A 27,897-nucleotide genomic window follows, 5' to 3' on the forward strand; every position below is an offset into this window, starting at 1 on the left:
TGCTGCCACAGACGCATGCGCAGCTTCCTGGGTTGCTGCTGCATTTCGTTTTTACGTTTTTATTTGAGCAAATTGCTGGCAACTTTGCGCTGACTGACTGACTGACTGAATGATAGACTCACTGACTGCTCCGGAGTCCGGGTTTTTGAGTCCGATCCTCAGTGACTGACAGTTGCCAAGGCTGGGACCCCAACTCAGCGGCTCCCCGACTTCGGAAACTCCCCTCCAGCTCTCCTCCAAAATATCTACGTGCGGGCGTTTTGCTCAAGAATGCTCTCGGGTCGCTGGTCTCGAACGATAATGATGATTGCAGTCTAAATTATGATGCCGGGCTGCTGTACAGAGAGAAAGTGTAGCATCAGCAGCAACATCAGCAGCAGCATCAGCAGCATCAACTCAGCAGCAGCAGCAACAGAAGCTGCCTGCAACATCATCGACCTGGCAAGCAGCTACTCCTCCTCTTCCTTTGCGGATCAGGGCTGGAATGCAGTGGGTTCCCCACTTTATTTTTTGAGGTTCCATTGCAACCAGTATCAGAAAAGTGCGAGGGTACGATTTAAAATCATTTAATATCTTTACAGCCTAAAATAAAAATTACCCCTGAAGTAAAACTCATGTTCACAATCCGGCAGTTGCTGTTTATGGAACCTTCATCAAAAATATGTATACAATTTTCATAAAGCTAGGTCAATTTTCTGTCTTAAAGCCTTGTCTGAAACTTCCTCTATAAAGTATGAGTAATGTCTCAATAAAAATATGTATTTGGTTTATTATTGGGTATTATTACAATAATAACATAATGCACTTAACTAGTAAAAACAAAAAGGAATTATTTTTTTTGGGTCAAAAATAAACAATACTTAAAGTTCTATCAGACAGTTTGTATGTTATGCCTTGGATTGGAACAAATGTTTAAAAATAAGCCCTTAATCTGTATTCTACTTTAATAAGTACTTTACGGAAATATATAATATATTTGAATATTTCGTGTACCAGGGAGTATGATAATATTTATTTATTTTAAATCAGATATTAATTATGTTTAAAGGAAAATTTTTTCAAGTACGCTTTGGAATATATATGCTTACATTTTTTGACACCAATATCTATTCTTTTCGGGAGTTTTCGTTTTTATATTTTGTGATTATGTTTATTGGGTTCTAAGCAACCATTGGTTATGTGTCCTTTTGAAAATATAAATAAATATTATATTAGAATTATTATTATTAATATAGTTCCTTTTTTCGAGTTCCCCTGAATCCGCTCCTGGTTTGTTTAGCATAGCTCCACGCCGCTGGCCTCGCAGCGAAGCAGAGGAAGCGCAAAAAATCTCATAATTGCAAAGCAGTTTGCCGCAGGTGCGCCACCCGCCCTGGATGTGGATGTATATAGGATGTGGATGTGGATGTGGCTGGGGATTGGGTATTGGGCATTGGGTACTGGGTACTGGGGATTGGGGATGTACCTGGGACGTACCTGGACGGAGGACGCCAGATGAGCAGCCCCGATAAAACGGCGAACTGCACGTAAGTAGATGTGTTGTTGTTGTTGGCGTTGCCTTGATGTTGCTGATGTTACTGCAGCAACATCCGATGGCAAAAAACTTGGTCTCGTTCTCGTATTTAATGCATTTGATCCTTGATGCTGTTGAAAATGAACTGAGCCCGAACATGCAATCAAGTTGAGTTGAGTTGCCCGTCCCCCCATCCTCTCTTTTGCCAATCTTGGCAATTTCATGAATGAAAACTTGGCTCGTTTGTGGAGTTTGCATGTTTCGGCTTTCCGATATACACGCACACCCACACGCCTCAAAAAAAAAATAAAAAAGGAAAAGGAAAAAGGGGCCCGAATGGGATTTGTGAACTAGCAGCAACATTCTGCGTCTGTTGCAGCTGCAGCGCATTAACCTCGTTCGTTCGTCTTGAGTCTCCCAATCCGAATCCGAAAACTCCTTCTCCGACTCTGGCAAAATATTTACCAAAGTGATTAAGATGCCTGAGTAATTTTTAACACAATTACGCTGCCAAACAGACGACGCTGGAGTTGGAGTTGCTGCTGCTGTTGCTGCTGCGTTTGCTACCTCACTTACACCGCAGCAACATCGCAGCAACGTTGCAGCTGCAATGCTGCTAATGACCAGGCACAGGCTGCAATATAAACTGTGGCATTGTCTGGAGTGAGCCCCCTTGCCCCCTCTTACCCCCCTTCTGTTACCCCTTTTGCGAACACCCAGCGACTTGTGTGTCTTTGCCATTAGCGCTGCCACACTAGGCTGGCTTTAATCGTAGCGAGGCGACTACTTCGCGGCTCAAAATCAACAGAAAAACCACCAAAGCCAGGCGGGTGTTCACGCATCACTGTTTTTTGACAGCCTATTTTTTTTTTTTTGCCTAGAAAGAGTCTCTTCTACGATTCCCAGTGTGATTTATCGAATTTATGAAGCTTTGGCAGGTGTTGAGCTCTCGCTGTTGCAAGACGCATCATCATCGTCCCATGGCACACAATGTTGCCCCATTCAACGCACGACAGGCCGCAAAAAGAGTCGTGCCGCATTTGGTTCAGTTTTGGGGCTTCGTGTGGCACGACTTTTTGCTTCTGCCTCAGAGAGTCCATTCAGATTGCCGTGAATATGTGCACAAATGCACCAAGAGTCGGGCCATTTGTACAAAATATTTGTCAACGCGGCACTGAGAGAACAAATTGCTGCTAACTTGTTATTTTTTGTGAAGACAACTGGGAATCGAGTTTTTAGATAGCTCGACATCAAAGCGGAAAATAAATAATAAAGGAAATCAATTGATTTGTTTACTTTTTCAGTCGATAATTCACAACAAATTATTAAAAACCATTTTTTAGCTAAACAAACTGGTTTTGAAAATAAAAAAATTAAAAAGGTATGGCTTTATTTATTTACTTTTTGTCGCATATTAATTTATATTTATTTGGTTTGCGGAACATATTGATAAATAAACAGCAAGAGTTCTGTCCAAATTGGCTATTTAATCGAAGTTTTGATATATTTTATTTTGGCTTAGATTAGAAAACCATAAAAATTATTTAGAATCCTAAAATACTTAAAAGACTTCCTTTAAAGAGTCTTTAACATATAAGTATATATTTTATTTTATTTGTTCAACTTGTTGGAGGAGTGGTACCAAGTGCTTAACCATATATTATAAGTTTTTAAATAAATCCTAAGTAGCTAAGAAATTGGTCATAATTATCTAAATCGTTAATTTATTAAACTTAGAATACTAGTCTAATTAAATTAGAAGAGCATTAGATAAAGTTTCGCTGTCTGTGTCGGAAAAGCTATCTGTGGATGGGGTTAGCGCAAAAGGGGAAAAGGCCAGAAAGCCTCAACTCCTGGCTATGAGTCTAATTTCCTCATAGCTTAGTACCTCCTTGTCCTCCTGCTCCGGCGGCTCAATGAAAATGAAAATGAGCTCGGCACGCGTTGCCATGGCGCACGACTGGAAAATTGCAGAAGCCGCTTGGCTGCACTTGCGAAAAAGGGGAAGCTTTTGGGTCGGAGGGTGCCCATTTCTGTTCCCGTTCCCATTCCCTCTTTAGCTCTTTTAGCCACTTTTCAGTGGTGTTTCGGCCACGTGTTGCGCATGCGCTTAACTTGGCTCTGGGGTCCAAGTCGAGAGCTCTGGACATAAGCACGACGCCCTCAGCGTTTGTTTGTCAGGGTCGACTGCGTTGCAAGTTGCCAGTTGCAAGTTGCCGGTTGCAAGTTGCAGGTTTGCCAGTTTGCCAGTTGCAACTCGAAACTGCCGCATCGTGCAGCGGCCGTTGCAATTGTTCTTCCCCCAGCGAGTGGATGGCGTGAGGCAGGCACGGCAGCAACACCATCGACACCGCAGCAACACCGCCGACACCGCAGCAACACTAGCCGCACCGGCAACACCTTCACTCTCTTTAACAGCGATATCGCGATGATGTATGGTCATGGCTGCCCCAGGAACCCCCCTCCCCCCACACCTGCCTTCTCAAGGCCCCCTTTTCGAAGCCCCTCTTCTCGGATTGTAGGCGTCAACTCACGTTTATGCTTTGTAGACATTATCGCGCCTGTTTATCTTTAAATTGCAAGTAAATTACTTTCGGCTCGCACAGCGGATGATAAATTGTCTGGGCCGCGTTGAAGGCTCTGACGGATGCAATGCATCCAAATCGGGGTGGTGAATGGGGGAGGGGGAGGAGGGAAATGGGAAAGTATCAAGCTCTTCCAATTATTCGCTGACTGAACTCACAGATTCTCACCCGTTTATCCGAACATTCCGTGAGAAAGCTTAACGCTTAATAAATTCAATATTATATTAGAAAATCGCGAAAGGGAATGACTAACCAATGGGTGGTGTAAGGTAGCAATTATAAGTTGGTAAGAGAAATCGATTTTTAAACTATTTATTGCAGTTAAGTGATCAGAAAAGTAATATATTTATTTTCCTAATTAATTATCAAATATTGTTGATGGTTATTTGTCTTTAATTGAATTAAATAAAAATCAATATGTTAATCTGTTTCAAGAATCACTAAATTTTAAATTCTTTAAAGTTTATATTATGTGAAATCAATTCTTAAAATTTGTGGTCTTGTAATTGTTGCAAAATATTTGTTTTTTGGTATTCATTATTGCAAGAACTTAAAATCAAGAAAATAATGACACAACTATAAATCAAAACACGTCTGTATTTACATTGGACTTAAATATTTATTTTTATAAAAATCCTGAGTTTATCTTTCAAATTTTCACCCGTTCGTTTGAGTTTTTTTTCGTAGACTAAACTAAGTGCTTAATAAATTAACAATAAAAGAGCGTTTGGCTAGTCAGTGGTTTTATGGGCAATGGATGTTTTTGGAATCTCTCAATAATGGGTCTCGGTGATCCTGACCTTGCCGTACTTGTTGTGCAGTGCATGTTTGGCAAAGGACAGAAGGTTCGAGTGGCTGTGGACATCGAAGTGGGATGGAACCACATTGTGGTGCACCACGGCGGCATGGGTGTCAACGTGATGGTGATGAACCACCGGAGCGGAATGCAGACGGGCGTAGTGGTAGTGGTGCGGCTCATGGTGGTACACAGTGGTTGGCAGGGACTCCACCAGATGATGATCCAAATGGTGATCCAGGTGGTGGTTCAGATGGTGGTCATCGTGCACAAGTGCGGCACTGTGTCCCAAATGGATGCCATCCGAATGGTGGATCTCGGCGTCCAACAGATGCGGCAGCTCCTCGTGGTGGTAACCATGATGGCCATCCAGATGGGGCAGAAGACCAGCCTGTGCCACGCCCACCAAAGCCAAGATGCACACGAAGAACTGGATTTAAAAAAATGGAATTTTAGTTAAGACATGAGGTAAAATAGATATAAATTGGGAATTATTTTCTAGAAACTTAATATCCAAAAGCTTATTAAAATCAATTATAATGGGATAAAATAATATAATAATTACGTTCTTTTAAAATAAGGTTGTCTTAATAAATTTCGCAAATACTTAAAAAGGAATATAAAACAATCCAAAAGATTTTATGAATGTGAACATAAACTTTAAAACTTTTATTCTACAAAACTCTGAGGTAAAATTATGTCACTGCTGATCTTGTATACTTTTTATCTTTGTTCTAGTATTATTACTTTTATTTTTTTTAACAAACTGTTAAGCAATAAATTTCTTAGCTTTTTCACCCTAAAATCCTTTAAGGCTTAAAGTAATTTGCTCACCTTCATTATTAAAGATTCCTTGCTTAAGTTGAGGGGTTATCCAATTGCTGAGCTTGCGCTTTGTCGGTTGAACTGTTGTCGTTTGACTGTGCCTGAATCGAATCGAACCCTATCGTTTTATAGAAGGCTCGGCGCAAAGAAAATTCAAACGAAATCGAAATTGTCGCCGAGGACGTGATCCGAATTAATGGCGGTTCGAGTGAATGAAGGGTCTTCCCTCATTATGTAAGGGGAGTGCAGAGGGGCCGACAGTCAATAAACCTTAAGTAGGTGCCGCCCGATCGTGTCATAATTTTATGGCCCACAGCCCCAGTGCAATTGTTAATGAGTAGACTCTGCAATTTGGCAATCCGAGCAGTGAAAGCCCCACAATGAGTGACCAACATTTTGCCGGGCTTCAATCAAACGGGGACGTGAGCAGTCCAAATATTTGGCAAACATCTCGGATGGAGGTGCGAAAATGTGATCGACGCAAGTCGCAACTCGGAGATTCAAAATCGAAAATCGCGATGTGTGTGGGTGCTGGTGGCGATCGCAAATAGAAGAGGTGCCAGAAATACCTGGAACCGCTTTGTTGGAGGATCAACAGACGCGTTGAGGTGAGCGACGCGTAAAGAATCAATTGGACGCTAATTGAATAGATCACTCCCACAAGATGCCAATTAGAGACTTCGTAACCTAGAGCCGAAGTGGTGCAAACTTGTAAAATAAATACAAGGTAGCAAACTGAACTCATTATGTTATGCATTATTCACATGGGACTAACCGAAAATGGCATACGATTAACTTAACAAATTAGTTTCATCTTTATAAGCCTGTTGCTCATTACTAAAACAAGCAAGGGATTTACATAAAAATATAGAATGTTGAATTAATAAAAGAATTAAACTAATAATAACAAAAAAGACAAAAATAAATCGAAAAATATTTTAAATAATTACACATTCTTATCTAGTGATTTTAATTGTTGGTATAATAACTTACATTTGTAACCAACTCTCTACAACTTAAATAATTGCATATTAATAAGCCACTCCGATTTTTTAAATACTTTTAATTAAGTCTGCCATAAAATTTAAATAAAGCTTAGTAGAGACCATAAAATCACAATTGATTGTACACTATCTTGATCTACCATGCAACTACTATGCAACTTGTAATAAAAAACATGTGAATATAAAATTTTATTAATCTGCTAATAAATGGCTAAAGTTTATGAGCCTGAACAAAAACGTATAGCTTTACACTCGTGTATTTTAATTGTTCGAAAATGGAGTTAGTATTGCCAAACAATCTCCCGCCGGAATAATTCAATTTTAGTACATATGGATTTCCCAATCCAACGCCAGCGAATTTCCCAATCCGAGTCCCTGGACTGCTGACTTCCTGTCACCGACGTGCCGACAAAAAACACGTTCCATAAGTCAGCACCAAGAAACATGAATAAATCAGTCTGATAAGAGTCAGCACCACCGCACCACCGAGCCACTGAACCACCGCACCACCTGCTGGGAGATGTGGGTCAGCCTGCAGCTAATTACATAATAATTTGGTCAATCAAACGACGCCGTGTTAATGAGCCGCACTGTATGCAGGTGACAAGCCAACTCCACCGAACTTGGTTAACAGGTGGCAAAGGGGGTGGTGTTTCCAGGGGGGGGAATCGGGTGGTTCAGGGCGCAGGGGAGGTGCTATCGGCATACTGAACCCACGTGCTACGTGCGAACAACTTGAAATGCCAGACAGGTGTCGTGCCCCAATAAGTCAGCGCGATGCGAATTTGTTTTGGGGTTCAAAAGCGCGATCGCAATTTGTGCACGCCTGACAAATGGCCAAAATAAAAGTGAAACATTCTGCCCAGAACGTAGGTTTTATATAACTCGGCAATCAGTTAGCCAATATATCTGCTCAGGCCGTATACATGTCAGCAAAAAAAGAGAAAAAGGGTCGGTGAGTAAATAAAAATAATTAAATACTTATTTATTGTTTGCCGCCGGTGTCTCACCTATAACAAACCAATAAATAGTATAGTGGATAGCAAACGGAAACCACTTCAATACGTTTTATTATTTCAATATAAATTAAAAAAATATTCCTTATTTATCTGACTTAAATTTAATAACAAAAAATATTTTATATAATGTCTGTTAAATAAATTGTATAACTAAAATCCGAAAAAAACAGCTTAAGGTTCGATTTTTTTTATCGAAATACTTGGGACTAATGGCCAAAAGTTGGATTGTCATACCTATTTAAATTCGATTTAAAATTTCCAACCGATTGGCATTCTCAGTTAAAAAATTAAATTTTTTTCCTATTTTCACACAAATAATGATGAAACCCCTTATAAAGAAAAGGAGAAAATCGGTCAGAAAATTTTTCAATAACATCCAGGAGTTTTTTCATAAAACAAGAAATATTTCAAGTATAGACTCGATATAAAAATCAAAATAACATAGAAATCCTACTTCGAATTCACAAAATTTTAATTGACTGTTTAATATGAAATGACTAGTTTTAAGGACGAAATCAGGCTAATAATTATGCTATTATATATACCGCTGCTGGCAATCGAGAGAGGGGGCATAACAAAAGCAGAGCAGCGCCGCGGTGAAATTAAAAATGAAAATAAAAATAAATAAACTATAATTTATGCGACGTCACCGCACTGGTCGCTGTAATTGAGTGCATCGTTAGTCGGTTGATGGAGCGCACAGTGGGTCGAATGGGGCGATAGGGGGAGGGGGGAAGGAGGCGGAATGCGGACCCAGGGGGCGGTGGTCTGCATTAGCTGCCACTACCGATACCGATGCCAACAACTAATTTAATGCCAGCGTCAGCAACATCAGCAACAACAAGCGACGGCAACATGTCAACAGCAACGCCTGACCAAGGATGAGTGGGAAGAGTTGAAAAAGGGGGGAATATATATATATATAGGGGAAAAGGGGGGGGCTATACACTTTGCATACTTAATGTCTGGCCACCACAGCCCACCCCATTGTGGGCAGATATTTTATGAATCTGCGGCTGAAATCATTTTTGCCACACATTCACCTCGCCTCGACCACAAATCAGCAGAATGAGAAATTTGATGGTAATTAATATTGTAAGCGAAATTAATGGCAATGCGACACTACACAAAATCATATAGCATATATGCATATATGCAGCAGAAATACAAGAGAGTGTTTCAGTTTCAGACAATTGGAACACTTCAGCTGGGGATGGCAATCAAAATAACAGAGATCGAGGGAAGAGATCAAAGGGGACTTCCATCATTCTGCACATATTTGTCTGCTGACTAACAGGGAAAATGAATAAATTTATGGGTAATAAAGCAATTAGGGAGTGTTTTTGGGGGAACTTAACAAAGGAAACATCAAATATCTCAAAAATATTATACTATTTATAAACAGAAGTCTGACTTATAAAGTGATCTAATAGATTTATAAATTGTTTGCCAATAAAAAGTTATTTAATAAGTTAAATGGAATATTTTTATGTTTAAAATTGTGAGAATATTAATAATTGATTTTGAACCCATTTAGTATTTTATTTTAAAAGATTAGAAAAAGTTTATTGAACACCTTCCAAATCAGAAGCTTTAAGATTAAACATATCTGATTGGTCATACTGATTTTTCTCATTTATCATTTATACCTTTGCCTCAAGTGAAGTTCCCATACTCCCCGCAGAATTAATTTCGCAATCATCAATGGGAAGATATGGGAAGACAACAATATGGGTAATCGCCTCATTGGCTGCTCCCTTGATTGCCCTTCCTGGGAAGCTTCATCAAGAGTTGGTTCGGTAGCTGGCCAACTTCCTCCTCATCGCTGCCTTTGCAGGTGTTTCACGTGGCACTGTTCCAATTTGTGAGCGAATATTGTTTTCGATTGGGTCCAGTGCACGATTTTTAATCATTACGGAGGCGATCTTCATATGAGCCCGTGTCCAGGTTCCTCTGCCCCCGAATGCCGATACAAATTGCCTAGCCGAGAGTTGGTAGCCCATTCCACATCCCCTCCAGCACCGATCTGCCATTAGCTCGTAGCTCCCCCTCTCGATTATTGCATTTTCGCCAGGTAATGAAGTTCAACAAAAAGTTAATCGGAAAAGCGCAGGCCCCGCCACTAAATAGACAAATGATACGGAACGGAAGCTGCTCCAGACAGCCTCTCTCCTCTTTTTTTCCATCTGATCTCCTCGCTTTTACTATCCACCTCCGCGGAAAGCACTGAGAAAAAATATCAGAAGATTGGAAATACTAACTATTTTTGATTAAGATATTAAAATCCCCAAACTTCTTTGCCAGGCATAATTATATTTAATTAAACATATTTTACTTATGTTTTATATCTTACATATTAAATGTAGACACTTAAAACTATTACTGATATAAATATAAATTCAGTTTTTTTGGCAAGTCAAATTATTTAAAGCATTTTCCTTTGTGCATTTACCCTTCTGGCCAATTGTGCGGTGGGTTTTGCTTGGCACATTAGCGGCTATAAATTGTCTTAATGCCCGCACACAAATGCAGATCTTCAGAGGCAGGAATCTGGAGTCCAGAGGGGCCGAAAGATCGAAAGAGATCGGGGAGGAGCAGACACCTTGAATGGCGGCAAAGATCAGACTCGAGATTCAGGCGAGAGTTGCGAACTTTAGCCAGGCTGCGATTGTCTCAGTCTCAGTCTCAGTTGCAGTCTCCGTTGCAGTCTGCACTCTGATTCAGATCTTCATACATGATCATATAACAAGAGGACAAGGGGAACTTTAATGAGCGACGCCAGAAATACCCTATACAAATAATGGTAACGAAATAACAACCATTATTAGTCTTAGATAATTACAAATGTTGAGTCTTCCAAACAACATTTGAGGATGAGTAATGATGTATATGGCATAAAGATTTTAACCATTAACCGCAGATAATTAGAACCTTTGAATTTTCCTAACCACTATAAGCAAAGTTTGTTTATGAATTGTATAACTACCAATTAAAAGTATATTTATAAAAAAAAGCCTTTGTTTTGTATATGTAATTATTTTATTTTTAAGTCGGAATATTGTGATAATAATTAAAGGGTTATTTATATACGACAAAGGTGCTTATAGCTAATCCACTTAATTTTTAAACAACTTAAGTTCTGTTTACTCTGAAAAAATATTTGTTTATATAGTATATATTTTTTACGATAATAGTTTAATTTTTAAACGTTTTTACGCTTTTTAAATAATTATTTTTGAATGGGAATACACTGAAAGACAATTTAAAATTAATGTTAATAAAATTGAATAACTAATCGAACTTTTGCAAAGGGTATCCTTCGTGCCAAGAAGGATTTGAGGATGAGGTGGGATGGTGGGTCTCTTGGCCCGAACTGAGCCGAGTTGGCCTCTAGCTTATGCAACTCCTTGGCCCCACTTGCATGTCCAATCGCAGTGAGATTGTGAAAATTGTAACGCTCGATTGAGAGCTCAAAGTTGCTGCTGTTGCCGCCGTGCTGGCGATGTTGCTGCTGTTGCTGTTGCTGCTGTTGTTGCTGTTGCTGCTGTTAATAATATTGCACAAAGGCAGCGTTTGCGAAAGTTCGTCAGTTCGGTGAGAGACTGCAGAACAATGGCCCAGGCGCACTCAATTGAAGTGTTTGCCATGGATGAGGTTGTGAAACGGAGGCCTCCAGATTCCCGATTCCTTGATTCCTCGACTTACCGACTTACCAACTTCCCGACTTCTCGACTTCTCGACTTCTCGATACTCGCAGAACGCTGGCCCATTGTCAGTTGATTTCATCTGAAATAGAAAGCATGCAATTTTCATGCCATGACCGTGGCGTCGATAGGCGGCAGCAATTGATCTGCAGCGATCGCCAGCGATCGATTGAAGGAGTTATTACACGCGAACAATGAGCCAGTGGAGCGAGTGGCCGAGGATCAGCTATTGCTCTATTAGCGTTTTCGGAATCAGCCCCACCACCACCACCAGCCCGAATCGAATCTGGCGGGGCATAATGATTTTGCGGAATTCCAAATGGATTGGACCACAGTCGCAGTGCAGCGGAGAGACAGGTGCTAATTTCATAGAACGGCCAATTGAAATGCCTCGAAAAGAGAGAGAAGCAGATCTTCAGAGGCAGCCGCCAAGTGCGTGGCTAAAATCAACTCCCAATTACACTGGCCATCATGGTTGATTGATTTATGCAGGGTCTATTATTCTGTTTGAGAGGAATAAACCAAAAAGGTTTACAACTTTTCAGTAAAATAAAAAATATATATGGTAAGTTTTTTGAAGAATAGAAATAAATTTGTTAACTGTTCGCTAAGATTCTTATGAATAAAAGTTATATATTATGTTCAAGTTAAAGATTTTTCATAATAAGTCTAATGTTTCTCAGCATTTTCCCAGCATTTTTCTGAATTTAAATTTACATAAGACATGTAGGCTAAATAATTAAAAGACCTTCATAATGATAGAAGTATTATTAAATATATTATTAAGTTATTTTTAAACTTTTATTTGTGGAGCAGTGTGGGGCAATCAGGCAATTGGCCAATTGACTTTGGCTAACAGTTAGCGGTTCCAAGTTCCAGGTCGCAGTGGCATCCGCATTGAGTGAAAGAGATGCGATCTGATCCACGGCCCGTTTAATTGACCCTGCATCAATGAGCAGCAGCAGCTGTCACTGGTGACCTCATCCTGGTGACCCTGCCCCTTTCCCCGTGTAATTGCCATTCCCACGCACAGCGGGTGACAACAGGTAGCATTTGCTGATGCCACACACACACTCAGGAAGCCAAAGGACCTTTAATGGCCATCGATAAGGATGCACTTGTCCCTTCCTCTCGTAGAAAAAAAAGAAAAATACGTAGAGCATCCCTAGGCAAACACATTTTATGTCCGCTCATAAATTTCGAGCCGTTGAATGAAATCGATTGAAAATTGATTGAGTTTAACTGTAAATGCATTTTTAAGCGTATGTTTTGCTGTGTTTTGTTCGGTTTACTCCCTCCAGTTTGAGCCCTCTTATCGCGGCCCAAACATCTAAGTGGCCGAGACACCGACTCGGTTTCGGATTCAGATTCAGATTCGGGCAGCTCTTTCAAGCCTCCGCCCTCCGCTCTCTGCCCTCCGGTCTCCGATGTCCAATCTCCAATCTCCAATCTCCGGACTCCGGTCTTTGGTCTTCGGTCTTCGGACCTGGTCCAATCGCCACTCACTCCGTTCCATGCATTTATGCATATCGATTCCGGGGCCTTGTAAATCTGTGCGTAAGCCATTAATTCTTTTTATTTATACCCTTTCAGCAGGTACTTTCAATCTGTCATGGCATGAAATATTTCTGTGATTTAACGGATACGTTTTGATTTACTTTCTAGATTGTGTAAAGTAATGGCCACTATAGATATTTAATTGTATTTTGTAATGTGTGCAACAATTAATTTAGATATGTTTTTATATTTATGGGAAAACAACTAACTTTGATTTGTATTAAAGGATAATAGTCAACATAGAAATTGAATCAAAAATATGATTTAAATTGAAATTGTATATTTCTTCTAAATAATGACGAAAACTTGGATGAAAAGATTTAAAAGTTACAAAAAATTTTGTTTAGTTTTGGGGTTTAAAAGATATTTCTAATTTAATTTTATTATTTTAAATACATATGGAGTTATGATTTTTTCTAAACTTGTAAACCTAATATTTGGTATTATTATACTTAAATGAAACTACATATTTCGTATTATTATATTTAAATAAATAGGTGCTTTCAAAACAGCCAACAAATAAACTGAATAAATGGTCATAAAATGAAAGAAACCAATCGAGAATCAAAAGCGTATAAAGCCTTCGTTCACGCACCAATTGAAATTCCAATAAGCTGTTTCCATCTCATATATGTGTATATTTTGGCTCCGTTTCGCTTCGTTTCTCCCTTCTGCGGCTTTCAATGCTGTGGGGCTTGTAAAACTGTAATTTTAAATTAATAGCCGCGTATTACAAGCAGTTTATATGCGCAGGCGTAGGAGTTTGCCGACGCGGGGGAGATGGTGACACGTGGAGTGGAGGGGAAAGAGGCGAAGTGGTTCAAATAAGAGGCGCTCCACCGCTGGCACTGCTTATCTGAGGTGTTGAAATCAACAGCTAGTCCAAACTGAATAAGAATTTATAGCGGAATTGTGTGACAGCTGCTGCCGAGTCGCAACAATGGTGAGTTTCGTTGGAGTTTTGTTGGGGAGCATATTTCTTACGGCATTCGATTTCGACGCATTTCATTTGAGTGGATTCCGAGCCATTCCATTCCATTTCATTCTATTCGATTTGATTTCTTTTCTTTTGCCTGCTCTTTAATTTTCACCTTTTCGACCTGGAAGCACTAAGAATACCTTGGCTAATTTATGCAAATGTATATTTAATCGTCGTTGACAGTTAAGGCGGGCAGCCATTCTCAGTCTACGAAGATTCTCTTCCCCCTTTCCCCTTTCTCCTCTCCCCTTTCCCCTCTCACCGAACCACGATCTTCAGGTCTTTGTGCGATGATAGATGTTTATGAGGCGGCAACACCCACCGTAGATGGCGTTGATGTTGCTGCAAATTTGTTGACTGCGCATGTTGTGCATCTCAAGAGGTCTCCTTCTTGGCCGAGTTCCTCGGAAATGCCGTAGATGACACGAGATCGTGTGTTCCTCCCGATATGGCAATAAAACCAGGCTCAAAGGAAGTCTGCTGCTCTACGTTTGGCTAAGTCTTGAAAGCTCCGCGGGCAGGCAAATTAATTGCCTAAGCCGGGCTTACATTTACGATTAGATAAATCCAAGATTGAGATGTTCGGTTAGGTAGTTTTTTTAAGACTTTTGTAGATTGAGTTTATAAAACCAACCAGAGTTTATTTTTTAACTTTCATTTCATGATAGTTTTTAATTATTGTTCGAAAGTAAATATATATTTTTTGAGTTGTTATTCTAAGCAATTTAAAATAGATAAAATGATTGATAAAATATATTTATAATAAGATTTAGTTGTTTAGTGCGGTGCCTTTTTTAAATGACCTGGCTTTGTATTTTGTAAAAAACTAAAGGTTTTACTTATTAAATCTCAGTAAATATTCATAGATTTTATTTAAAATATACATGGTTAAATATAAATTGTTAGCAGTCTATTCTATGATTGATTCTTTAAAGCTACATTCAACAGATAATATAATTGAAATAAATGCTATCTATTCTAGACAAATATGTCTGAGTTTTGATTTATAAAAATTTATTTCAAAATGTTTGTTTTTTTGTTTTTGCAGAGTACATCAAATTGAGAATTGAAAGTCAAAAAGCATAAACTTGAAGTAAATCACCCATTTAATGATTTGGGCTGCTAATAAATAACAGCAAGGCTCTACAAAACTGTTTAGGACTTTCACTTTAATGTATTCATAATTGCCCCGGAATCGCCACTAAACGGGGCTATTAAATCACTTTCGGAATCCTGCTATCCTAGAGCCAGGAATTGATTACGTCCGAGCCGAATATAAATATTTTTTTGGGCCCACTGTGGCGCGAGGGGTGCATTAAAATGGGAATTACTACCTGAATTCCGCAAGCGCATAAAAATGGAAAGCCGAAAACAAAGCGGCATACGCTTGCAGTCGTGTTTATCTAGCAAATCATGGACAAAAAGGCGGCCCCGCAATGGGCGCCATAAAAAAAGAATTCAGAGAAAAAAGAGAGGGGACCATCGACGGGTGCAGGATGCAACAGCACGCGCTGCGTGGAATGAGGAGGGGGAGTGGGGGGGCTTGTGGAGCCAAGGGGAACCACCAGACCACTCGCTAAATATCAATAACATTTTTATTTATTTTCTTTGCGGGCATTTGGGCATTTTTGAGTGCATTTATTTGAACGTCCTCAAACTGAACGTTTTGTAAAACGTTTTGTCTGATCTCCCCCCCTTGGTTACGCCCCCCGCCCCCCTTTTCCGCTTGTTGGCCCCCTTCTCTGGCGTTACGATCCAGTGCACGCCGAGATTTTAGCTGGCTTCTTTCGCTTGGCTCCTGTTTTTCTTTGAGCTTTATGCACTTGGAAAAAGGTATTAGTAGAATGTCAGTTTTTAATTAAAGAACTATTATAGTAAGCCTTAATAGTGTATCTTCATCTTCATCTTCACTCATCTAATCTATCATTTTAAATTGTCATAATAATGGTTAATTCAATTATAAAGGTTCTTTGATTTATTTACAACCACTTAATAAGGACAAAAACAAGAAATAGAATACTATTATGATAAATACCCTATTTTATATATTTATATCATATTTCCTTACAATTTAACAACCTAAATTGGGCTACAATTAACAAGAACGAAACCAAAAATACATAACAATAGGGTCTTAGCATACAATGAAAGGATATTTTAAAAAAATCTTAATGAGAATTCTTTTAGGTATTATTATTTAAGGAAATTAGAAAGTATTGTCCCTTTCCAAGTAAAGTTAAAAGGATGCTAATAAACTATAACTGATTAAGAAAATGAGATATTATATTTCTACATCTAAAAAAATTGCAATTTAACAAGTAAATGATTTTTTAATGGTCTTAAAATTGTAAATCATTTTCTTTCCGTGCGTAGTTTCCAGTAGCCATGGCTCGTGGTGCAATCGGCAACTGGCAACGTGCAACTTGCAACTTGCGAGTTGCAACTTGCAGCTGCAGCATGGACTGCACTTGTCGATCCCTCCTCCTTGGCCTGCCTCCTGCCCCCTTTCCCCGCTTTCCCCCTGGCCTCCGCCCCTGCTCTCCCCTTCTGGGCCAACAATAAATAATAAACCTTTTGTGGATTTTGGTCTTGATGGCGGCGGTGGTGCTGGTGGTGCTGTTACTGTTGTTGGTGGTGCTGGCTACCGATCAGGCTGGCACGAAGATCAAAGCCGCGAACCGCCATTGTTTCGAAGAGGGCGGGGGATTAGGGGTAAAAGGCAGGGGCGGCGGAGGAGGAGGAGGAGGTGGAGGACCTCAAGGAGGCGACTGGGAGCCGCGGGCACTTGGAAAGTCCAGCGCTTAGACAAGTGCTAAGTGCGAGGCATTTTTATGAAATTTTAATTAAAAGCGGGGCAACGAAAACAAAAAGGGAAAATCGAGCGGAAGCAACTACAGGCAATATCAGTTAAAATCGGTCACAAGTAGGCATAAAAATCTCTCCAAAAAAAATAAACCGGTGGCAATCTGGCCAGTTTTCGGTTTCACTAAAACCCAAAATACAAACAAAAAAGGTAAAGGTAAAGGTAAAGTACAAGAAAAACACACAAGACGCTGGCGGCATCGTAAAATTCTTAAAACATAAGTATTTTATGGGGCAGCAACAACAGCCGCAGTGGCAGGGGGTCAACTAAAAAGCAGCGAAGAAATATACTAACTACAAGTTGACAAATTTGAGGCCCAAAAGAGGTCGAGCCTCATCAGGCGGCAGTTGAGGCGCCCAAAAGGAAAACCATCCTCATAAACGAATGCGATTTAATTTAACGATTCCCATACGCCGACTGGGAAAGGGGCAGAAAAAGGGCTTAAAACGATGGCAGTTAACTGGAAAACCGACAGCGAGCGGAAAAGATGTACCGCCAGACAGAAGCCACCCACATAAAGAAGCCGGATCCGAACAATACCGAAACCATTGTCTCTCGCATCAGGCGCTGAAATTCACTTGAAAAAGCTCGTAAAAGCCAAAAGAACTGAACAGAAATCGGAATTCCATTGAGATGAGTGGCCGAATGAGAAATGCTCTGTGGGGGAAAAGGCGTGGAAGTCATTTTTTTATGAAGATTATGGTAAAGATAGTGTGTATAGGAATGTTTATATCTTTAGCTTGTTTGGTTTCAGAGTTTGCATAGTTTAGGGATTAATCTAATTAGCAAGTGTCACATATTAATACATTTTTTTTTGCTGGAAATTGGTCTATAAATTCAAAATATAAGTAAAGTTATTCCAAAACTTAAGAATGATTAAATGGTAACAATAAATAAATACAAATGCCTATCATTATTGTTTAAAAATTTCAGAATGTTTAAATGAAATACTTTAAGATACCATAAAATAGTTATGAAATCATTGTATATACATATGTATATATTGTACTATATGGGTTTTCTTCCAACAGGTTGTTTTTCCATCAGCACAATAAACAAGTAAACTTTCGGCAAGCGGAGCCCACCCACCCAAAATCTACGAAGGGTATTATTGACATCAGTCAACAAAGAGATCCATAAAAATGTATTGAAAAGCCCTAAAACGAAAGCGACCTGAAGCGAGGGACTTGTGTGCTCAGTGCACCCAAAATCCAAAATCGACATGCCACGAATCATGGTGGTGGGGAAGGAGGGAAGGGGTGTGAGGGGGGATCCCAATAAAGGGGGGCGGGATACAGGTAGAGATCAACAACGTTGATCACGCGCATGCGACGACATTCGATGTGATTTCGTTTGAAGAGCACCGCGCGCATGCGCGGGAGCAAAACAATCGCTGACAGTCAACGGAGTCAGCGGCGACTCTCTGGCGGACTGGGCTGGGTACACTCAGAAAAATAGCAATTATTATAGGACTAATAAATATAAACGCCTGTCAAAAAAATAGATTTCTCTCCTAATTCATAGTGGAATCAATCACAAGTCAAATGAGAGCAAAACCTTTAGCTGAAACACAAAATCTGATAACTTTATAAAACATTAAATAAAGATTGTTCAACAAAGGTTATTTAATAATTATTATGCATCTACAGCTAACAGACTATCTTAATGAAATTAGAGCAGTTGTTAAGAACATATTTAACATTTCAAACCTCACATGTTTATTATACAATTAATTAAAAACTTCAACCTAATCAAAAAATATTTTAAAACTCTCATAAAACTTGAGAATGATATGAATAAAGCAAACAGACTATTTATTATATTCTTCTTTTTAAAGGTATCACGGATCACAGATATATTAGAAGCTTGTATTTATGTATCATTAACTAAATATTTAGAAAATTATGTGCAAGCTCAAAAATTGTATATAAATTAACTTAAATGTAGGTATCAACATGTTTTAAAGGTAAACATCCTTTTTGACCATTTCTCTCACTGTGAGCAGTGGACATGGGCGTCATCCGGCAGCTGAACTGGGTCAGATTGGCAGATCCCTTCAGGGCGACGCCACTGGACCCGGTGAGCTCCTCCTAGACCGCCGCTGCTCGAAAGTCAAAAGTGAGCCAGTGCAATCTGATAATAATCTGACAAACTGTCGCCGGCGTTTGATGGCGCACAAAAGCGCGCACAAAGGAGCAGGAAGAAATCAAATTTAGGCAGGGAGCGGTGGCTCATCGGTGGTTCGGTGGTGGCTCGGCGGTTCGGTGGTGCAGTGGCTCGGTGGTTCAGTGGCGGTAGCGATTGCCTTTTCCTAATGATGACAATTTGAGCTGTAGCTGTAGCTCGGAGTTTAGTTGGCTTAGAGCTGCTACTGATTCAGAGTCGGGGCCTGTGTTGAATTTTGAATGATTAGTTTGATTCGCCATCGATCGGCAGCAGATTGAGCCCGACTTTTAAATGTCGGGTGCCTGCATTTGAGCTGCGACTGAGTTGCAGCGACATCTCGGCTGCTTATTAGCCGCACTAAATTGCACTAGGGACCCAATTCCGAGTCCAATTCCACGACGATCGCCAGTCAGGCTCGAATGTAACGTGTGTCAGTTTTAAGGCAAGCGTCAACTCTAATGAACTCTTGTGTGAATTTAGCTGAATTCGATTCGACGAGAGGCTGCACAGCGGAAAACTAGAATATTTTTTAATTTTACTTATAAATGTTTGAGTTGCCAAAAAATTTTATTTACAATCGGTTAGAGGTGATGAACTGATATGCGCTTATCATATTTAATTTAAGTAAAAGTAAGCTAAAAAGTATTAATGTTCTGTTGACCATGAATTTGATATATATTTTTAATATTATTATATTTATACTTTCTTAATTTAATATATATATACTTAACCTTTATTTAGTCCGAAAACCCTGTATTATCAGGTATTAAATGTAAGTATATAATAAATTACAAATTCACAATAACGAAATAATTAAAGCATCAGTATTATGTAAACCACTTCTTTAAATGTTTTTAAAGAACTACTCTTGTAGTAAAATAATGTTCTTTGTTTATGTGAAATGTCAGAGATAATTGACTCGGTATTGAACCATTTTTACCCATAAGTTTGCAATATATTTTTCTCTGTGATGGAAAATGGGACTTTGAAAGTAAAGGGTGAGTAGATCAGGTACTGTATATCAATTAAACGGACCGACAAGATCGGCCCCTTCACCCCCCGCCTTTTGCGAGCGACGCCCACTTGGGCTGAATCTGGATGATCAATGATCAATGGAGGAAAACACATTGAGGCACGTTCGATTCTGTGCAACATGCGAGCTGCTTGTCCCACGTCAAGTGCAACAATTGAATCGCATCGCAGCAGCAACATCGCGGCATTGCACCAACATTGCCGCTGACCGGTGACCAGCAACTCAACTCGCTGCTCCTCAATAAGAACATTATCGCAGAGGCCGTAATCAAGATCAATTGCAATTACAACTCACAATGAATGCATTTACCTCCATAACTCCGCGACTATGACTGCAACTGCAACTGCGACTGCGACTACGACTATGACTTTAAAACGAGCCCCTGACTGGCCATCGATCTAGTTGCTGCCCACCTTTGCGGAGCGACAGTCCAGCGATATGATTACCTTGTCCGGGAATCGGGTGGAATCGGGGGATTTTGGGGGGAAAACTGGGGGAATCCGGCGAAGAATCGGGCCGAAGACCGGCTGCATTTGTCCTTCTGCGCGGATGATGCGACTAATGTGCTAAATTCACACAATTCATCATCATTGCAGTCACCGCAGTCCGCTGGAAGACTCCGATCTCGGACACTAACAAGCCCAAATCATCTTCTACAGTGGCAGAGGATTAGATTGTCAAGAGATTAGTAGCAGAAAAAAAAGATATTGCAAAAATATGCCTCTTAATTTGTAGGTATTACCCTGGAAGACGTTACTCAACTGAAAATTTGATTTTAAATGCATCGGGTAAATTAGTTGTTTCATTAAAATAAAAGTCATAAGTCATCATAAAGTCCTTTAATTGATTCTATATTATTTTATTTCTTTCATAACAGAAAAACTTTTTTTATTCTGCTCTCTAAAAGTGATTTAAAATTGTACGTATTTTTTGTTTAATGTTTTTCTTATTTAACCCTTCAAACATTAGGATTTTTCAATGCATTTTGTTCCGTGCAAAAAAGAAACAGACTAAAAACATTTTTCTGAACCTGTAAAAAGCAATAGGCTTTGACATGAAATTTTAAATGATCACTTCTTATTTAATCCCAAAAATCACTAGTTTTTGTATTATTTTCCTACCTTTACACCTGTTTTATATCGAACCACTGTAACATCTGCCGAGCCCGACTGATGTCCCATCAAATCGATCTGCTAGCGCTATAATTGGTTAACGAGCGTTCAAAACTCCGCCAAGGAGGATAGGGAAAAGTGGGCGGCGAATCAGCCACTGGGCAGGCGCCTTAATATGGCAAATGATTGACAAGGAATCGCTTATGGATTCACAACATAATATATACACCATACCAAGCAGCAACCTCAAATGCGTTGGCGTTATTCAAGGGAAACCGAAAACGAAATAAAAGCGGGATGGTGGGGGGTACGAGAAGTATTTGTAGCATTTTGTGATTTCCGCGGAATAGATACATCTACAAATGCGAGTCTATAAAGAGTTACGCCCGCCTGGCCGCCAAAGTCGAACTCTGAGGGAACTCGGGAACTCTTGATGTGATTTCGTAGAAGCGGCGTTGGATGGTTGGCGAGCGGTAGGTCGGTAGGTAGAGCGGATTGCTCCGACGACCTCCGGCGGACAAGCTCTATTCCAAGTCCGATTCCGAGTCCCGTCATCATTTCATTGTGGCCATAAACTTGCATTTATGATGACTTACGGGTCAGTTTTTCCTTTTGTTTTTCAACTCTCCATCGCCGACGTCGTCGTCAAAAAAACCAAAGCACTTAATGTCGCACATGAGTTACAAAATGCGATGGTTGGTTCTCCTCCACACACTTGAGATGTAGGAGGCGGGGTTTTTTGGCGGGTTAGCCGGGGGCGGGGGCACTGGGGGGTCTTGGGGGAGGAGCAGCTGAAGTTGGAGGAGTTCGAGCTGGAGTGCGAGTCCGAGTCCGAGCGAAGTTGAGGCGATTTGAGCCGAGTTTCTTCCACTGCGAGCCACCGCCTGGTGTCCATGTCATGGTGTTTGGCTTTTCGGTAGTTTTTTCTCTCGTCTTGTGTCTTTTTCTTGTACTCTCGAAAGGGTTACTGTAGTTGTGGGAAGAAATTTGGACGAAATAGTACCGCTGCAACAGCACAAAACACAGGAAAACTCTCTTGGACGGACACTTAACGGACAAACCTTTGCACGCCACTTCTGTTTGTAAGATTTTCCTTTTATTTTTTTTTTTAAGATTTTAAAATGTTATCCTTGTCAATATTTTAATAATTGTGAAGCTGTCCCTTTAAGGGAGATAATTTCAATTCTTGTCCGCAATATAAAAGAAAAGCAGACTTTAAGTATTTTTAAGCAAACTGCCTATATATATAACTCAAGTTTTTTACTTTTATTATAAAGAGTATTTTTAAGCAAACTGCCTATATATATAACTCAAGTTTTTTACTTTTATTATAAAGATATATAAGGGTATTACCCGATTCGCTTCCAGAAGTTAAACCTCCTTTCTTGCCTTTTTTTTTTGGGGACCAGGCCAAAAGCGAAATCGTTGTTGCTGTTGTCAGTTGTTTTCGTTGTTTGTTCTTTTGTGTTAACCTTTTGTTTTTACCTGATTTCGACGTCGCCGACGTCGTTTACCAAACGCATTCGCCCTCAATGTCACAACAACAACCACATCGGCCAACGGACAACATCGAGAAGAGGAAGCCTCAGTGGTTGTTGTAACATTCGTAGAAATCACAAGTGCCACAAGCGCGCTTCTTCATTGTGGGAACTCTTTTTTTTCCAGAGCCCCGACTTCAATGTGTGTGCCCCCAGACCATGGAACTCGATCGGCGATCTTGTGGGCACTTCACATGTCTCATCTAATATCCTTTCGAAATCGACTTGATTAACCTTTTGATGATCGCTGGCAATGAATATTTATTAACTGCACCCAGCGGCGGCGCCTTAATTTCCCACACTCGCGGCACTCGTAAAACTCAAAAATCGAAATCAAAATCCATAAACATTAATTTTCAAATGGAAAAACAAAACAAAACAATAGGAAAAAAAATTGATATATTTTTTAAGTAGCCTGTCTCTTTTGTAACAGTTACCATTTGATAACTGCCATTAAAATCCCCACCGAAAAAAAAAAACTTTAGTATAAATAAAGTCGGGCTAATTGGGTGTTGGCCGTTGGCTGTCCGCGAACTAGAATCCCCAGCAAATCCCCAAAACGGCCAATATAAACACAAACCGAAATTCAAATACAGTTAATTAACCGTTGGACGGGCTGGGTTTTATGACTCAATTTGGGGGTACAACAAAAATATAACCAAATTGAAAACTTATTAAAAATGGCGCAGTAAAATCTTCGATTCAGTTTAGCTTCAGTTCGACTGGGTTAGTTTTAGTGGGGTGTTTTCCTTCTCATTTGCATTCGAGATTCGTTAATTGGGATCGAAGCTTTATCGGACCGACAATTAAGCATATGGCAAAAGACCCTCTCGACCGGTGAGTGATAAAAACGATCTCATTAATGACATTTAATGAGCCGAGTCTAGGGAAACACATGTCCGAGTTACTTGAGGCCATATAGTTCAGATATATATTTCCAGCGCAACGGAAACATAAAAGCTCAGAAACGGTTGTAAAACATCGGAAATGTTTCAAGATAAGCTCTGGAAAAGGGGAATGGATTGGGATGGGATTTTTGTGGGTATTTTAAAAGTATAAACTTTAAGTTTGGAGTTAAATACGAAGCAATGTTTGATTTTTTACTGAGTTCAAGTGGTCAAAATGTATCTAAAAATATACAAATTCAAACACATTTATTAGAAACAATAAATATATAAATGAGTTTTATAAAAGCATCACTCCAAAGCGTCACAAAAATTATTTACGTAGTACTGATGAAAGTCAAATAGAAAATGTAGGTTATAATTAAATTATTAAAACTATATAATACTTGTCTAGAAAAGTTAAATAACCCCAGCATATTATACTAATTCATCTTTATACACATGTATCAATTTAATACGATTTAGATAAGATCACACTTAAAGTTATGGCTGTATTAGGTTAAGGTTTTCAGATTAATACGAACCGATTGGGACTATCTACCAATATCAGAAATAGATACCATAAGTAGAAAATATATTTTGATATACTTTATTAACCTCCGGCGAAGACCGAGTTTCTCCAAGCGGATGTACGGTATGAGATTACCCCAAATAAGCGACGGATATATAACTTATCCGTGTTTATAGCGAACTTCGGATGACTGCACCGCAGGCCACCGAAATATATTAAATATATTTGGATTGCAGACGGATATTTGAATTTCAGAATAGCGCGCGAACGATGGGTGGTGCAAAGTGGTGCGGTGTGCGTTGTGTGGTGTGCGGTGTGGTTTCGGATGATTTTTGATACACCACCGGAGTGCATTAGCATAAATATGAAATTTATCAGCGGCCAGTTGAAATGGATGCTGATTGAACTCATTTGGCTATTCAGGCAATTCTTTATGGGATGCCACATCGTAAATTGATGCACAACCACACTCGTGTTTAGACAAAGGCAGTGTTAATAAATAGACACATGAAACACGACAACTAACACCATTAGCTCCACTTTGGATGGTTAAATTATTCACGAGCTAATATGGCCGATTCGGGCGACACACAAAACCGAACGATAAAAGCCAATTTGTCTGTCATTTTTGGTCAATTTCATACAATATTTTAGTGGTCATTTTGGACGCTCTTTTGCCCCTCACTCTGAATATTTGCTCTATATAAAAACGTTCGCTTCGAACGCCTGCAATTTAGCCTAGACATCAAACAAATTAGTTTATCAACATCAACAGCCAGCCAAAAGAGCTGCTGATGAACTGATTATGCGGCCCTTTCACCCTCACTCGCTCGCTCGCTCTCTTTCCCCCCGAGTGTTGCCGTCTCCCTCGCAATTAGCATAAGGTGGGGTGTGGTCGCTTTTGGCCCGGTCGAGCGTCTAAGCCAACCAGCAACTGGCAGGCGGCCATAAACGCCGGACCACCAACGGCAGCAGAAAGCGGTCAACAACAACATATTAACCCACTCGCACCGCACTAACCTCACCCAACTAAACGACGGTGATTGGGGCTAAAAATGATTAGGTTTCCAAATAATTAAGTATTAAATAAACAAAACTATCTTATAAATATAACATATGATTTCAGAAAACATTATAGTTCATATGTTCATATTTTAACAAACTGTTGTTTTACAAGGAGTAAAATCACACCGAGAGTATTAACATAAAACTTGTGCGTTTTCTTAAAAATACTATATTTAATAAAGTAAATCTGATTAAATGTATAAATGGTTTCAAAAATTTGTTAGGTCTTTAACAATCAATTTAAATGCTAAACTTAAAAATATAGTTAAATATTTGTCATTTGTTACCTACTTTACTCTCAAGTATAAATCATTAAATGTAGTAAACATTCTAAGAATTTTATTTCCGATCAAAAATATACAAACATTTAAACTAATTTACTATTTGAATAGACCTCAAAAGATTGAAAAGTAAGTGAGTTATAATAAGATTTTAAAACCTATTTTCTTGACATCATTTTCATTATTTATATATTTTCATATTTAGTTTTTCGCTTTACTTATTCAGTTATTTTTAGTTCGTAATGGGTTAAGCCTTTTCGCCGTTCGATATTTATGCAAGGCATTAAAATCTTTTATTATTAACAAGGGAAATTAGTACGAGAAATCATAATTTCATAGACCTTTCCTCCGCGATTTTATTGTCTTTCTCCGCCTGGGTAACATGAGCCTCGAATGAGATGAGCTGAGTTATGGAGGAGACATAAATCTTTGACGGGGGAGAGAGATCGTTTAGGGCCCTCGAAGGCTGTAAAATATACCCCCAACGAAGACCGAAATTTTGACAGTTATTTCTAAATTAGCTTTTGGAAAGCCACAATCATAAAAATATGATATTTCCTAATGGCCTCGTCGAGATCGACCAGATATAGCGCATATAATGGTACCATTCAGCTGCTAATTCGATAGATAAGACTTGAGCACATTGCCAACTGCAGTATGGATATGGGTTTTATTTATTGAAAAGGAGGCGGGTTGCTTATAATAATAAAGACATAGTCATATATTTGGACTTCAGATCGGTTTCACGTTATACAAAGACAGCAACCAGTTTGGGAACTTGTTGTAAAGAGTCGATACTATAATTTTGTCAATTTTTCGGAATTTATTTTATGAGCTACAATTTTTGTCGATCGAATATAATGCCCAAGTAGTCACATAATTCATGCAAAATTTTATATCGCTGCCACAATTATGCAAATTTTAATTGAAAGATTTCTCGGGCCCGCCGCCGCAACGGCCGAAAACGAAAAATAATATTTCTTTAAAATATTTTTTCTGAAAAGAATTTCGAAAAACACAATTTTTTTTTGTCCGCTCACCGCTGACCCGTTGCCTGTTCTTATTTATTATACATTTATACTTCTTGTTGGCAAAGGAAAAAAGCCTCAGAAAATCGAAAAAAAAAACGCTAACAAAACGCAGAGAGTCGAGTAGCCGCAACGTTGGCCTATAATTAAAGTATCATATAGCACTCGCGGGCTGAGCGTGAAACTGTCAAAATATTTCTGACTCCAGACTCCGTCGTTATCTAGCTTAGGCATAATGATTAGCCTGGTCATTAGCCGACTCCGAAACCGAGAGGGATTCATTTGAAAAGCCTTTAAGCCAAAATGTTATTTGGGATTCGCTTTTGTTTGGGTTGAATGCCGGGTTTTGGGTCTCTTTTTTTTCTGGTATGTGTTTGGCCGGGGGTGCAGCCTAATGATGCTACAAATTTTATGCACACATGCCTCTATAATTATGCAGACCCGTTGAGATCTCTCTCCCTCGCCTTAACCCTCTGGTGCCCCCATCTCCCCGGAGTCACGCAACTTCACCCACAATACCACGTATAGAAGTTAGATCTTCTCGCTGGAATCTTTGGCTATATCTGTATCTGCACTGCGCATCTATTTATGCTAACTAACCTGAGAAATGCCCGTCACTCCATCATTTGTTTCGGTGTTTGGCGTTTGTTGTGCTTCTTTTGTCTCTGCGGGCTTTGTTTGGTTTTGTTATTTTTTGAGTCTGGGGCATCGGCATCGCTCACCGATTTATAGCGCCAAAAAGCATTTGAAAATCAATAATAGACGCCCGAGTCTTAAGGGCCTGACGCTGATAAGCAAGTGACAACGAGATTTCGACATCCGAACGCCTGAACGCCCGAACTCCCTATCAAAATCGAAGTTTATTTTTATGGCCAAGTCGGAGCGGGGAAAATGCCAAAAAGTCTGATCAAAAGCTTGACTATCTGCGGCTGCTTAATAAATAAATTAAGTGACTTGATGGTCAGGGGTGGGTTTGAAAAGGGATCTAATAATTATAAATAAATATTAATTTTACGAAATAATTTCTTTTATTCAGTTTGATTTCTTTTTAGGTAGTATTTTTAATATGTTTGCTTTATTATTATTGGCTAAGGAAAATTACTTATTATGTTTTCAAAAACATTGTGGATTGAATTAAATAATTATCTCTCCCTGTTTTCTTTTCGTTTACAGTATTCAATATACTGTAGGTATTCCTAGTTTTAATTCAGCAGTCTAAATCTTTTTACATTCAAAACTTAATATATTAACTTTTAAAATTATTACATAAATTTAATCTAGATATATATTTTAATAGTCCCTCCTGTCAACCCCCGTCCCTGCATTAAATCTCCACGCTCGATTGGGGCTATCTCGTTGTGCATATCAAATTTCATTCATTTCGATCCGTTAGTCAAATGCGATGTGTATCTA

At 39.3% G+C, this 27,897-nt stretch overlaps 1 protein-coding gene across 1 annotated transcript; it reads right to left on the minus strand.

The window, feature by feature from the left end:
- Window positions 1-4,675: 4,675 nt before the first annotated feature.
- Window positions 4,676-5,812, minus strand: LOC108051385 (histidine-rich glycoprotein). Its single transcript, XM_017133476.1, has 2 exons — window positions 5,729-5,812; window positions 4,676-5,324 (listed from the first exon to the last, which is right to left on the minus strand). Exons 1-2 carry the CDS (start codon window positions 5,732-5,734, stop codon window positions 4,872-4,874), a joined length of 459 nt encoding a protein of 152 aa, XP_016988965.1. The 5' UTR covers window positions 5,735-5,812; the 3' UTR covers window positions 4,676-4,871.
- Between the last annotated feature and the right edge of the window lie 22,085 nt (window positions 5,813-27,897).

The sequence above is a fragment of the Drosophila rhopaloa genome, unplaced genomic scaffold (genome assembly GCF_018152115.1).
Source record: "Drosophila rhopaloa isolate 14029-0021.01 unplaced genomic scaffold, ASM1815211v1 contig_163, whole genome shotgun sequence".
In the NCBI taxonomy this organism is placed as follows: domain Eukaryota; kingdom Metazoa; phylum Arthropoda; class Insecta; order Diptera; family Drosophilidae; genus Drosophila; species Drosophila rhopaloa.